At 32.0% G+C, this 15,009-nt stretch overlaps 1 protein-coding gene across 1 annotated transcript; it reads left to right on the forward strand.

Moving 5' to 3' along the window:
* Positions 1 to 3,643: 3,643 nt before the first annotated feature.
* LOC112035247 (signal peptide peptidase-like 2) lies at positions 3,644 to 15,009 on the forward strand. Its single transcript, XM_065769208.1, is given in 15 exon segments — positions 3,644 to 3,957; positions 4,912 to 5,070; positions 5,186 to 5,297; positions 5,647 to 5,766; positions 5,957 to 6,108; positions 6,218 to 6,400; positions 6,704 to 6,738; positions 7,508 to 7,664; positions 8,111 to 8,164; positions 11,089 to 11,134; positions 11,137 to 11,180; positions 11,292 to 11,467; positions 12,181 to 12,212; positions 14,554 to 14,637; positions 14,731 to 15,009. Coding segments are annotated over 15 exon segments (1,617 nt in total). The 5' UTR covers positions 3,644 to 3,819; the 3' UTR covers positions 14,856 to 15,009.

A 15,009-nucleotide genomic window follows, 5' to 3' on the forward strand; every position in this document is an offset into this window, starting at 1 on the left:
TAAAAATTTTTTTTTTAAATACCGAGTATTTTTAAAGCCTGTACAATGTATTTAAGAGTTAAATCCTTTAGATATATACCACTGTCAGTTTTTATTAGAAAATGAGCTAGATGTGATTATGCGAGTCATTTGAGTATCGATTATTGTAGATAAAATTCTCTTTAAAAACAAGTGGTATTATTCGAATTTTCTTCTTTCTTTTTTCTCCTATTGGCATAACTCAAAAGAATTCTTGATGTATTATTGGAGTCTATTAGCTTATTTCCTGCCACCCAAATTGGTCATTCAAAGATAATTTTCTTTTCAGAAATGGAGGTATGTATTAGGGCATTTTGAAAAAAGAAAGTAGTATAGAACAACTTTAGGAAAAAGAATAAACAAGGTTAATATAATGGAATATAAAAAAATCCAAGTGCAACCTCCACGCTAAATTACTAATAAACTATAGCTCAGTTTTTTTTTTTTTTTTTTTTTTAAATAAAACAAAACTTCATTAGACAGAACAGAATGGCATCATTCTTTCAAAAATATCAGAATTGTGAAAAGATGCAAATTTAGCCATAATAAATTTATACAGAGTTAAACTATAATTACAGTTTGATTGGAAACTGTATCATATGAAAACTATCTGAATTTTGGTGTGTTCTTACTAAATGCTTTTTTTTTTTTTTTTGGGGGGGGGGGGGGGTGAAGAAGCAGTGTGATTAATGAATTTGTTTGTACTCACCGAGTCATAGTCACATGCTTTGGTCTAACAACAACAACACAATGTTCCGTCTCGAACGTTCTATGTCGAGGACTTCAATCATGGCCCAAAAAAAATAAAAAAATAAAAATAACATTTACAAACATTTTATTTTATTTTTGTTTCAAAATTGAAACACACATCATCTTTTGCTATATCTTGTAGTGCCTCGCATCAAAAAGCTTCAAATTTCCATTAATAAGCTTGTACCATATCTTTCGATGTGTAGTGAAACATTGTCAGTGAGAGGTTGCATTTATAGAAAACATAATGTACTTTTTTTTGGGGTAAGTGGGGTTCGAGACTAGCATAATTCAAGACAAAACTAGTAGGTTTTGAGATAGGAGGCATGCTCATGTACATTCCTTTAGCTTTAATTCATCCATCATATTCATCCTTTATAGCTAGTCTTTCTGTATCTACATGTGATTATTGTTGTTGAAAAATAACAAGGAAAATCAAAAGCCACCCTTCCTACTTTTGGGAGGTGAATTTTTTGACCAGGATGATTTTTGTCTTCAAGTTGAAAGGTATGTTGAAAGTAGGATAAGACATTTCACCGGTTCTTTGCCTTTCTGTGAGTTGTCTTCTATGAATTCTTAAAAAAAAAAAAAAAAAGTTGTCTTCTCTGAAGTAAATTTCACTCCACCCATTGTGTGTCTATATATATATATATATATATGATAATTTGATAGTTGGGAAGTTGAGGATTTGAACCTTAAACATTATGAGATGTTAGTTAGGTTACAAGGTTCTTGGTTGATATATTGTATTTTTATATTCATACATATTTGGAGAATAAATTTACTTATGGATGAGTGTTGAAAATATTGTTATTGTCTAAAAATATAAGCAATAAATAAATAGAAAGAAAATTAAAACCATCTTTGACGACAAAGTACTTCATTATTTTCCATTTCATCACTCAATAAGATGGATGATAATGTAACCATTTTCTAGTAGTTATATATATATACACAAAATAGAATAAAAGGGAATGTCCGAAGGTAGCTTCCCTACTTAGAATTGACCTTAATTGAAGCCACTTAGGCCATGACTTAAGGAGTCTACTATGTAAAGGCCTCTAAATGTGAGGGAATAAATTTTTATTTTATTTTATTTAAAAATATGTGAATTGTATGTTTTCCCCTCCACTCATAAGAAGTTCTAAAAAGTTGTGATTGATAGAAATTCAATCTATTCGCTAGTAAGTGAACTAGCTTATAGTTTTATGCATATGTATAGATACATTTAAAAATAAACATAATTAAATGCATATTTAAATTCTTACAAAAGTTAAATACTATTAATGAACATTTTTTTTTTTATATTTTGTTGAACTCTTAAAAAAACCTTGTAAGAAAATTATTTGATAAAACATGCAAATTGCTCATTTTTTTATTTTAAAAAATATATATTTTTGTTACTTCTTAACTTAATTTATTTCATGTGTGCATTTTGCAACAAAATATAAACAACCAATTTTTAGAATAAGGTATACTTTTACAAATAAAGTCATTTGACACAAAATGAGAGAGGGAATGACACTTGGCACCAATTGAAGCCCATTTGAAATATAAAGACACTTGGCATCACATTAGGACAATTAAAAAGACACTTAGCACAAAATTGAAGATTAATTCTAATCTAAATTGGATTATTGATTTAATTTTTTTTCTCAATTTTCACTTAAATATAATATATATGTGTGTGTGTGTGTGTGTGTGTGATATATGAATAGTCATATTAAAAACTATGAATAATAGATTTTAAATAAAAATTTGTAATGTAGAACATGAATTAAAACCATTTAAGTGATATTTAAATATTAAAAAAAAATCCATTTAAGGTTGTTGCCTTAGGCCTCAAATTGTATTGGGTCAACTTTATCTCTCCCTACTTAATTATGACCATAGTAACATCCTACCTGCTAAGCATCGGGCCATAGCTAATCCAACCCCACCAAGGTATCAATGGCTCATTTCTAAAAGATACGGTCATCATATTTCCCAAATTGGATATTAGATTTTGAATTTCATTATTTTTTCTATCCCATATATACAAAGTATTAGATATTGAATTTTGTTACTATTATCTTTTAACATAAACTTAAATATAAATGAGCAGTGACTTTTCAAAAATGGAAGTACTAAAGTTATTATAAAAGGCTTATAATCTTACAAAAAAAGTTAATGTGATATTACAACGTGAAACTATTTAAGCAAGTGACAAATAATTTATTTATTTATATATATATATTATAATTTTTGACATAACTTATTGTGATTAGTGTGCTATAGAAATAGAAGTATCATAAAAAAAAAAAAAATTGTGCTATAAAAGTGACATCAATGATACCTCAAAGGAAAAATGGTATTGCTTTAATCATACGTTAACAACTTACCATCTTATCAAGTCTTGAGAAAAGATTGGAAAAAAAAAAAAAAACCTTGTATTTCTCAAGTTGAAAATGTCAAAAACGAGAGGTGAGGTTAGAAAAAAAAAATAAAGAAACGTAAAAATAAAGAAAGAGAAAAAAAAAATTATATATTTTGAGACTTTAACCGTAATTTTCCCGCGGTATTCAACCATCCGGAAGTACGGAGAGTCAAAACTCAATACTTAACATATGCTAATAAATCAATAAAAAAATGGAAAAAAAAATATTATTAAAAAAAAAAACCATCTGAACCCTTCAAAACGATGGCGCTTTAAGTTAATCTCGTTTTATTTTTATTTTGAGAAAGAGAAATAGTTTTTTTTTTTTTTTTTTGAGAATCTAATCGAGAAATAGTTAATCTCGTATTCGGTGACCGTAATTAGTGGCAACAGTACGAAATTACTATACAAATCCCAGTAGATCCAAGAAAGCGTTTGCTTTGAAACATACAAAGTATTTTTTGTTGTGACTACCAATAAAATATATAAAAAGAAAAACCAAACCTACGAGACCCTTCTCTTCCTCTCTATCCCTGTGATTTTGTTTGTCGGTTGTGCTTTTGAGCTTGTGATGCAGAGGAAGAGGACCCAAAAGCAAAAGGGCTGCTAAATCTGGTGGAGGAGATAGAGAATACATGGATTCACGGAGGCTAAGCTGGGTTTTAGCTGTGATTTCATTGGTCTGTCATGTTTGTACTGTCAGAGCTGGGGACATAGTTCATGGTGACGATACGGCTCCCAAGAAGCCTGGCTGTGCCAACGACTTCGTTCTGGTAAATCTACTGCTGCTTTTGCTTTTTTCTTAGATACCCATTTCTTATTTCAGTGATTTATCAGCTGGGTCTTGCTCAATTTGTCTTTCTTTTTTTTTTTTTTTTTTTTTTTTTTTTTTTCTGGGTTTTGTGTTTTATGGGTTAATGATATGGAAGAATATAATTATAGTAATTAGTAAATAATTTTTTGTTGTTGTTTAATTTGGAGCTAATAGTTTGTCCATATGCAGATGATGCTGAGCTTACAATTTTTGTTTTTTGTTTTGTTTTTTGGTTTCCTTTTTTCCTCTATTACATCTAAGACTCGAATTAGTATGGAGTATGGACCTATTTATAGTTTAATTTAGTTAGTAAAAGTAGATTTCTCATTTCTACATATATGCCTCTGAAATTTGTGCTGATTCTAATCTTTCCTGTTATTTTCCTCTTCATTAGGTTGGATGTGGGCTTCTTCTTCTTCTTCTTTTTATTTATTTTTTAATGTTTAAAATAATTTTTTTTAATCTATGCATTTTGCAGTCAGTGATGTTTTTGGGGGTTGTTGGCTTGTAATTATCTTATAGTGGGTATTAAGCTTTTGAATTGGTACGACAATAATGCTGTTCAGGTAATTTAGCTGTGTGAATCTTATGAAGTGGAAGTGCCTCCTGGGAAGTCCTCGTGTTGCACCCCTCTCTTTTTACTTATCAAAAAAAAAAAAAAAAAAAAAAAAAAAAAATTTTATGAAGTGGAAGTGAGAATTATGACAAAATTTGTTAATACTTTTTTTGGGTCATAATTGAGTGCCTTCTCCATATCTTTATATCCTTTTTGCTTTCTAGATTGACATAAAATGTATCTGCTTTGGGGAAGCTATAATGGGAAGCTCATTTAGTAATGGCTTGATGTATTATACCTTCTTTTTGTGGTTTGGCCTATTTTCTCATACATTAAACGAATGTGGCTTTGTGTCAGGTAAAAATTCAAACTTGGGTTGATGGCATAGAGAGCGCTGAATTTGTTGGTGTGGGTGCTAGGTTTGGCACTACCATCGTGTCAAAGGAGAAAAATGCAAACCAAACTCTCCTTAAACTTTCGGACCCTCTAGATTGTTGTACTACGCCAAAGAATAAGGTTTTTCTTTTTTTCCATTCCATACATTCTAGACATCTAAACATAACCATGCTGATTGGGAAAAATGTATTTGTTGATATTAATGTTTGTGGTACTGTGATTTCGATTGTGTTAGGTTGCTGGAGATGTTTTAATGGTGGAAAGAGGCAACTGCAAATTCACAACCAAGACAAATGCTGCAGAAGCTGCTGGTGCTTCAGCTGTACTCATTATAAATAACCAGAAAGGTAATCTACATATCTGTTTTTGCCTTTTGATGTGTGTATTAACACAATTGAAGCTGTGTAAGGGGCACACCAAATAAATGTTTTATACTACTGTGAAAATTGTTATTTATATTATGATCCCATTTTCATGAACATGCATAATGTTCTTCTATTGATAATCTGTGATAGGGGAAAAAGGTTTTATTCTTATTACTTATCAAAAAAAAAAAAGTCTATGATAGGGTGAGATATATAGATACTGGTCCAAAATTAGATACTGAAGCAGCAGGGAGAGAGGTGATACAAAGCTAAAGGTCAATACTGTTACTATTACTAACTTGGTATTGAGCTTGTTTTTTTCTTCCTGCAGAACTTTACAAGATGGTTTGTGAAAAAGATGAAACTGATCTAGATATAAAGATTCCTGCTGTAATGCTTCCGCAGGATGCTGGTGTAAGCTTGGAAAAAATGCTAAAGAATAGTTCATCAGGTAAGCATTTCCATGTTCTACATAACTACAAAGCAAAACTAAAACCTGTTTTCTACAAGTGATCTATTGTTCATCATAGCTTTTTTGTTACTTCAAAAAGTGATCATGTATTTAGTCATCTCTCTTGAGTGAGTAAATGTGCACCATCTTTTCAGGCAAATATAATTATCCCACTGTTACTTTTATACAGTGTCTGTGCAGCTATACTCTCCACGCCGACCAATAGTCGACATAGCGGAAGTATTTTTGTGGTTGATGGCAGTCGGTACTATCTTGTGTGCATCTTATTGGTCTGCATGGAGTGCTAGAGAAGCAGCTATTGAACAGGACAAGCTACTTAAGGTCATCAATTGTTGTTCTTAGATAAATATGTTTATCCTTCCTAAACTAGTGTTCTTCTCTTTGCAGCTATAAATGCCGTCTGAGTTACAAAATTATCTTGTTCTTGTAGGATGCAGCAGATGAAATCCCGATTGCTGAAGCCATGGGCAATACTGGTGTTGTAGACATTAACACAACATCTGCTGTCCTGTTTGTTGTTATTGCTTCATGTTTCTTGGTTGTACTATACAAACTCATGTCATACTGGTTCCTTGAGCTTTTGGTGGTTCTTTTCTGCATTGGTGGTGTAGAGGTATAATATCTCCCTACTTCATAATGATCATATTTGCCAGCATGCTCATGTAAATACTTGTATATATGCATATATCTGCATTTTCTTTTAATTCAAGCACCACAAAAGAATTGCAGACATACGCATGTGCACATGCGCATGTAATATGCACCTTGAGTTAAAGGTTCACCATGTTGTGATTATAGTACCGGAACCTGAACATATTTTAGTTTGTCTTTGTTGTGTTATCCTTTTCTTAGTTTACCTTTTTATTTTCTTCTATTTCTTGGTCAATTCTAACTATGTAGTTCCTTGTATATGCAGGGCTTGCAAACTTGCTTGGTGGCTTTATTGTCAAGGTACAAATAATATCTCTTACTGAGAAATGAGTCAAAAGGCTTTCAGCATGTTAAACAAATCTGTATTTGAGAAACTAACCAGCCACATAGGCACTTGCTGCCTGATGGTAACAATTTTTGCATCTTTGCCTAGGTGGCTCAGATTAGGTATTGGCATCTGTTAGTAGGTTGCTATGATTTTTTTTTTGGGCTAGATAGGATAGAAATTCAACCTATGGTGTATACTCCATGATGATTGCTTTTTGTCATCAGGTCAAGACACCAATTGTTTTCTAGTGTAGGCAGGGTTTGAACTTTGAACCCCCAGGTCTCTTGTTCAATGATAAGAGACTTACCATTTGAACTAATTGGAACCCACTATAAGTTTCCATGATTGAAAATCCCCAAATTGGAAATGTCTACAATATCATGTTCTCCTTCCCTGAATACTGTTACAGTACATAATCATAAACGCTTTAATATTCTGGCAAAAATGATGCCCCTTTGCTCTGAATGTAGAAATTATGACCATTTAAAAATCTTCTAAATATATGAAAAATCACAAGTATTCAAGCTTTTGAAATCTTGACTCAGAGAAAATGCGGTAGAAAATTTTCTAGCTTTGCCCCCCCCCCCTCCCCCAAAAAAAGAAAAAAACTCAGTTGGCCTTTGTGCTTTTGCATGTGTTTGTATATCATTTCTTACTAGTTTACTTGTGCCCATATAGGTGAAAGATTTTGTTTCTTAACTATTAAAAGGGATGGAACTAAATCTACGCATGCTTGTGCAGGTGGTTCAAACGTACTGCAGAATCATATGTGAAAGTACCTTTCTTTGGAGCTGTTTCATTCCTAACTTTGGCGGTTTCTCCATTATGCATAGCATTTGCTGTTGTTTGGGCAGTTAAACGAGATGTCTCCTTCGCCTGGATAGGTCAAGATATACTTGTAAGTTTAAACTTCACTATATGCTGTTTTTCCTTTTCCTTTTCTTTTTTATGATTAAAAGTATTAGTACTAGCAACAACAGACTATTGGCCAGTATACATTAGGATCTCTAAATATTACTGAGTAATCATTGTCTATTCACTGTTGATGGTACACCTGCATAATTTAGTTCGCATTATTGCCATGAGCCAAAAGAGTTCACCCAATCTATAGGATTGGTATTGCTTGTCAAGTAATGCTCTATTGAATTTTCGTCTGCTTTCTTCTATAGTAATTTCATATATATATATATAGATGAGATGCTAATGATTGAAAATTTAAACAGATCTTAAACATGGGGCATGAGACCTATTCCAAGTTATCTGATTGATTCTTAGGAAAATGCAAGTACTTATAGGATGGAATTCAACTAATACTTGCTTATCTTTTCCTTTTTCTTCAATCAGGGAATTGCGTTGATTATTACTGTTCTTCAAATTGTCCATGTACCCAATCTCAAGGTAATGATTCAAACTTTTTTGTTTTATTGGAAGGGAATGACTCTACACTAGGCTATATTTATAAAAAATATAATTAAAAAAAAAAAAATTTATAATCATTAGTGTGCAACATTATCAATTCTATGAAGCAGTTAAGCTGAACTAAAAATTTATGGTTTTTATTTTTGTTTCATTTTATTTTGTTTTTATTTTTATAGATATTCATTGATAAATGTTTGGGAGAATTACATAAAAAGGCTTAAGGTTTATACCCTATTTCAGATTAGTCCCAGGATTTTAATAGACAAAATTAAAATCCTAAATAGTAAAAAATGTTTCAATTTGAAGCCTCTCTTCATCTTTCTTAGTCATTTCTTTTATTCTAGATAGGAATGGAACAGAGAGAAGTTGGAAACGATTGATTAAATTATGTATTTGACCTAGGGCTTGTTTCTAAATCAATTTGGTAGCCTTTGAACAGAAGGTGGAGAGAAAGAGAGAGACAGAGAGAGCTTCTCTCTGTCCATCTCTGTAAATTCTCTCTGGCAATAACTTTTTCACTTACTGTTCAGTGGCCACCAAATTGATTTAGAAATAAGCCTGAGGTGAAATACAGGATTTAGTCAATGATTTCCATTTTCTCTGTGTTCCGTTACTGCCTAGAATAACTGACATGAATAATATAGATGGACAGTGGCTTCAAATTGAAACAATTTCATAAGTCTAGGGCTTTAATTGACGAAATTAAAAACTTGGGATCTAATCTGAAATATGGTATAAACATTGGGCCTTTTTATGAAATTTCCCCTAAACGTTTTATGATGCCAAAAATGTAAATGCGAAGGTCAGCTGGCATCAAGCATTTTGATGTATTTAATTAATATGAAAGATGTGATTGTTTATGTGTAAATCCAAATTTATCAATTTCAAACTTCTACAGAAATTTGAATAGGGAGAGGCTCAAGTTTGGCACACTTGAGAGCATGTTGAAATTTTTAAATATGTTCGGCTCTTACGGTTACTTGGAGAGTTGCTTGTGGCTGAAATCTTTTATGGCATTGTATATAATTATCATGAGTGTAATGGTGATTTAGTTTACAAATTTAAGTAATATAGCTGCTACACACAGAAGTGTCAATCTGTGCAATCAGTCAGTTTTTTTTGCCTATTTTTGGCTGGTGTCCCAAATTTGCAAACTGCACCGCACTGTGGAATGGGCTGGACCAGCCACATCATAGGGAGGTTTTCCATGTGGTGCAGTTGGCTAGATCAGTACACATTTCTCTATATTTCCAATTCAAAACTCATTTCAAACTTTTGAAGTTGAATGTATGCATTTCTTAATAGCAGTAGCCCCAAACAAAGTCAATTAATGAATTTGTTACAAGTATTCAGTAACCCCAAACAAAACTAATCATTAAAAAAAAAAAAAAAAAAAAAAACCAGAAACCCCAAACAAAACTAATCATTAAAAAATAAAAAATCAGAAACCTCAAACAAAATCTTGTCATTCACTTCTGGAAGGGAGGGGGAAAAAAAGGAGACCTCAACTCTAGAGGGAAATCGAGGGATATTGTTAGTTTTCAGTGAAATATCACCTGCAAAATAACAAAACCTGTAGTTTTCAGGGAAATTTCACAGAGAGAGAGAGAGAGAGAGAAGAGAGAGAGGAGATTTTGAGAAGAGGATGATTTCTTGGTTATCAGCCTCCAAAACAATGTTGTTTTGTGCTGCTATTACTTTATATATATATATATATATATAGGGTCGGTTAGTGTGGTTTTGGATAGCTTTAAAATCTGCATGCCAGGCCAGCCCCATCAGTGTTTCCCTTTTCTATTTCAACCACCATGGCTGATGCCTTTGGCGGTCGGTTGTGGTCAGTTCTGGCCAGTTTTGTCAGCTTGAATAACAACCCTAGCTTCACGCTTTACATGTGATGCTTGAAAGTTACTGAAAAAGGTAAGGTATCCAGAGATTGGAAAGATCTATTAGAGATATTTTGATATAGTAGGGTTTTTTGAAATATGAAATAGATAAGGCGGCTTCCTGTTGAAGATTAAACAATGTAATACCCAAGCAAAGCTTCTAGAGAAAGAAATAATCTTAATTATGTTCCTTAATCCTTTATGTTGTTGTAGTTTTTGTGCATGATGCTAATAGCTAAAGTGGGCAAGCAAGAAAACTGCTTTTGAACAGCTTAAGGTATTTTGTCTGCCAGCTCAACTGAGCTCATCTCTATACTGAACAAGCTTTATTTCAAGTTTAGCTACAATACAAGCCAGCTAACAGAACACTAGGGTTGGATTTATTATGTGTCACATGTGATACTTAAAAAATAAAAAAGCATGTGATACTGACAAAAGCAGTTGAGCACTTAGCTTCTGTGCTGCTGTATGTCATGAAACACTTGAAATTTTGCGTAACAGAGCACAGTGACAAAAGTAAGGTTATTAAGTTTGAGAGCTGCTGTACCTGTTACCTAGGTGGCTGAAGTTGGGAAAAGGATATAGTGAATTCATTTCTGTTTTGCACATTATTTCTCATTATCAATCTTTATATATAACTTTCTTTTCCTACCTTTGATTTTCATATATGGTGCACGAGCTGGTTTAACAGGATTGGATTGATCAAATGGGTTTAATGGTGGCCAAAGCTAAGTTCAAAGCCATGGCTTATGTTGTATTTTTGTTTTGTGTCATATTCAAAGTTTCATAATTGCTTAATTTTAGATATGTGCAGTTCTAGAAGTGTATTATAATATTAGTTAATCCTTTACAATTAATATTTTGTAAGTTTTGTTATTCATTAGTTTTACTTCATGTCAAGAGTTTTATATAGAATATATATATATATATATATATATATGAAAAACAGAATATGCCACTATGCCTGGCGATTGAATGACTATTCTTCTGACATGATTCTGAATAATTTGTTATCAGGTGGGTACAGTTCTTCTCAGTTGTGCCTTCTTATATGATATCTTTTGGGTTTTATTTCTACGAAGTTTTTCAGTGAAAGTGTGATGATTGTGGTAAGTAATCAATATAGTGTTACTCTTTATGATAGATCATGACAATGGTTTAGACTACTTGAGGTTTCAAATGCTGAAGAGTACATCCAATCATTTATATCTTTTCAACAGGTAGCTCGTGGTGATAAAAGTGGAGAGGATGGTATCCCGATGCTACTAAAGATCCCACGCATATTTGATCCATGGGGTGGTTACAGCATCATAGGATTTGGTGACATCCTTTTACCAGGACTGCTAATAGCTTTCTCTCTTAGGTTAAAGCTCCTTTTCATCTTTGCAAGAGTTTTGTTCTTACAATTGCTTGAGCTTGCAAGAGTTTTATTTTTACCAGTGCTGCCAATCCTTGGATGGTTTTCTGTTTTTCTGGATATAGTCAGCATGTTCATTTTCCTGATTTGACAGCTTTAATCAAATTCTTTGAATTGCCTAGTATTTTTGGAGTTCTAGTCATAATAATTCATTCAAAAAGATATTGATTTGAGTAATAAATTTGGTTAATTTTAAGAGAATTGGAACCAGTATAAGAAGATAAGAAACTGCCATTACCTTCTTCATTTATAGAAAGACCTTGTGCTTGCTTGGAGTTCTGATTTTCTTTTGTTCCTCTCTCTTTTGAATGCTCAAAATTCTCTCTGACCTAGAAGATGCAAGAAAATAAGGAAATTTGGGTTCTTGCAACAGTCATCCCAAGTTTATATAGTCCTATTACATTTTTTTTTTTTTTTTTATACTATTTTATATAAATATTATTTATCTACTCTGGATATCAAGATATCATTCAACGGATCTGATACCCCAGGGCCCAAATCAACCATCTTAACCATCTGCTAACTCTGCCCCACCCATACCCAAGCCCAAGATTGGCCACCCACCGAGATTGCCTTAATGCCTTTTCCACCTAAGTGTCCACAATGGGCCAGTCCGGCCCATTTTTACTTAGACCATGGGCTTAGGGGGTTGTTGACCAGACCACTGATCAAGTTGAAAGGGAAAAGCCCAGCCCATGGGCAATGCCCATTTGGTCTTTAGTAGGCTAGGATATCGAGCTCAGCCAAATGGGTTTTTAATAGGCCTTTATTGGGCTTATAAATTTTAATTGAAAAACTATTATATTATATGTCATAAAACGCAAATGATCAATTTGAACTACTCCCTCTGTTTCATTTTTTTTGTCCTCTATTCCATTTTGAGATGTTCCAAAATATTGTCCTATTTCTAAAAATAAAAGTCATTAATTTATTAATGTTCCTATTATACCCTTATTAATTTATTAATTCAATTTTTTAATAAATTTTTTTAATGATAATTTTGGAAACTTATACATTTTTAAAAAGTAGACAAGACAATAAATGATGTTCCCTTAAAAAGTTTAACTTTTTAAACAGGACAAAAAATTTGGGACGGAGGGAGTATTAAAAAAAAAACCTATTGATTAACTTTTATTGATAGGAACAAATAAGTACATTGATGTGTGTGTGTATATATTACAGCTAATTACATTGGTGGACTTGTTCATGTTGTGGACTGTCTAGTATTCACTCAGGCCTCTCTAACTTCAACGGCTCAAATGCCTCCACTAACTCCACTTCTCGTATTGCTTCATGTCCTTTTGTATTTGTCAAGTTCCAATTCTTTAGGCCTCGCTTGAGAGAAAGGAATGGAATGGAATAGAAATAAATAAAAAGAATAATTTTAGAATATTCTTCCATTCTCTTATTTTGGAGTTTTAATGGAGAGAATAGAAAGTCTATTTCCTTATTTGGAAGTTTAAGTGGGAGGGAATGAAATGAGTAAGAGGGAACACTCATTCATTTCTATTCTCTTAAAATCTCAAATTTTCATTTCCCGTGAAATTGGGAGAAATGGGAAGGAATAAAATTAGATTTAATGATTTTTTTACTAAAACTCCCAAAATATCCCTATATATTCAACTATTTATTTTAAAATAGGGGTCTAATAGTAATATTGTCATAAAATGATTTCATTCAATTCCCTCTATGTTGCTCCCAAACAGAATTACTTACATTCCATTCATTTTCATTCATTTTCATTCCTTTATTTTAAAACATCTAATTAAGATTACTTCATTCCATTCTATTCTTTTCCATTCATTTTCCTTACTTAAATACATTCCATTCTATTCCATTCCATTCAATTCTTTTCCATTCATTTCCCTTAATTAAATACATTCCATTCTATTCCATTCATTTCCATTCTCTTATGATCATCTCTTTTCATTTCATTTCATTCCCTTATAAACTCTCAAGTGGAGCCTTAAGCACACGAATGCCTCAATAGTCTTGAGATTGAGACCACATCTTTTGTCATTTACAATTCTACCACCTGCAGAACAAGCTACATTACAATACAGTGGAAACAAGTTTTGATCATAAATCACAGGTCATGACTCATGATAAGCAAAGGATACTTACTATGATGTGTTTTCCCCCAACCCAGTAAATCAAATGATTCTTTTTCATTGGTATCAATTGTCAAATATAGGTTGATTTAAATAATATTGTAATGTAGTTAAGCCACTTTCTCTTCTTCTTTTAAACATGTGTTTTGGCAAAGTAGCAAAGAAGCTTGTTGTGTTTGGGAACCAAAATTAGAATTTTCATATGCATTTCTATAATAATCAAATAATTGTGCTATAATGTTTTGGAATGACTGTATGGTCTCTTGAATTTTTTTCAACATCATTCATATATATTGTTTCTTAAAAAAACACTTAACTCTTGAAGTTCAAACAAAGGATAAAAAATAATACCCATTCCAAAAATTAGAGACATATTTCCCAAATTTTTGTCAAATTTTTGTCTTATTAAATCTAACACTTCATCAAATATACCAAAGCATGTCCATATAAAACTTCAAATATTAGAAAAATGTTAGTCAATTGCATTAAAACTCTTCACGATTGTTGGATATTATACGCCACAAAAAAATATATCTTAATCATGGAAATTAAAAAATAAAATTTCTTACAACTCCTGCTAACTTCTAATCATTTTCTTCAATTTTTTTCTAGAGGACACTTGAACTTTGAAAACGATGAGAATAATATAAATTTAAAACATATTTGTATTTTATTACTAAATATGAAAGGAGATAAGTGGCATTCCACCTATGAGATACATCAATATCTTTTTCTCTTTCTTTTATATTCTATACAACCTCTTGTATATAATTTATATCTTGCTTGAGAACTATTAATATTTTGGACTATTATCTTTCTGTTTTTTTTTTTTACTAGAAAAAGATAAACAAGGTAAACCATCTTGCACAATTAAATTAGAAATCTTTGCACAACAACATAAATAAAGACAAAAAAAAAATTAAAAAAAAAAAAAAAAAAAAAACCTTGAAANAGGTCTTCTCATTACCTATGTGGCATTAAACTTGATGGATGGACATGGCCAACCAGCGCTGCTTTATATTGTCCCATTTACACTTGGTAAGCAAGTATATTGCAAATGGATGGACATGCTAGATTGCAAAATGGCTTAATATGTTACTGTTACCTTATCAATTTATACGTATGTTGCAGGGACCTTCCTAACATTGGGAAGGAAGCGAGGTGATCTCAAGGTCCTTTGGACTAGAGGAGAACCAGAAAGACCCTGCCCACATATCCATCTTCGACACTGCGATGAATCCCATGAAGAAAAATAACTTGATATTCTATTAAATTGTAGTGTATTGCTGATCATTAGGAATCTGGTAAATAACCCACCAGCTTAGCATAACATAGTGTTGTATTATGTTGAACCCCTTTAAATAAACCAGGGGCTTGTTATCAATCAATTAAAATACTAAGCGTTCAACA

The sequence above is a fragment of the Quercus suber genome, unplaced genomic scaffold, assembly GCF_002906115.3.
Source record: "Quercus suber isolate HL8 unplaced genomic scaffold, Cork oak 2.0 scaffold_1080, whole genome shotgun sequence".
NCBI lineage: Eukaryota > Viridiplantae > Streptophyta > Magnoliopsida > Fagales > Fagaceae > Quercus > Quercus suber.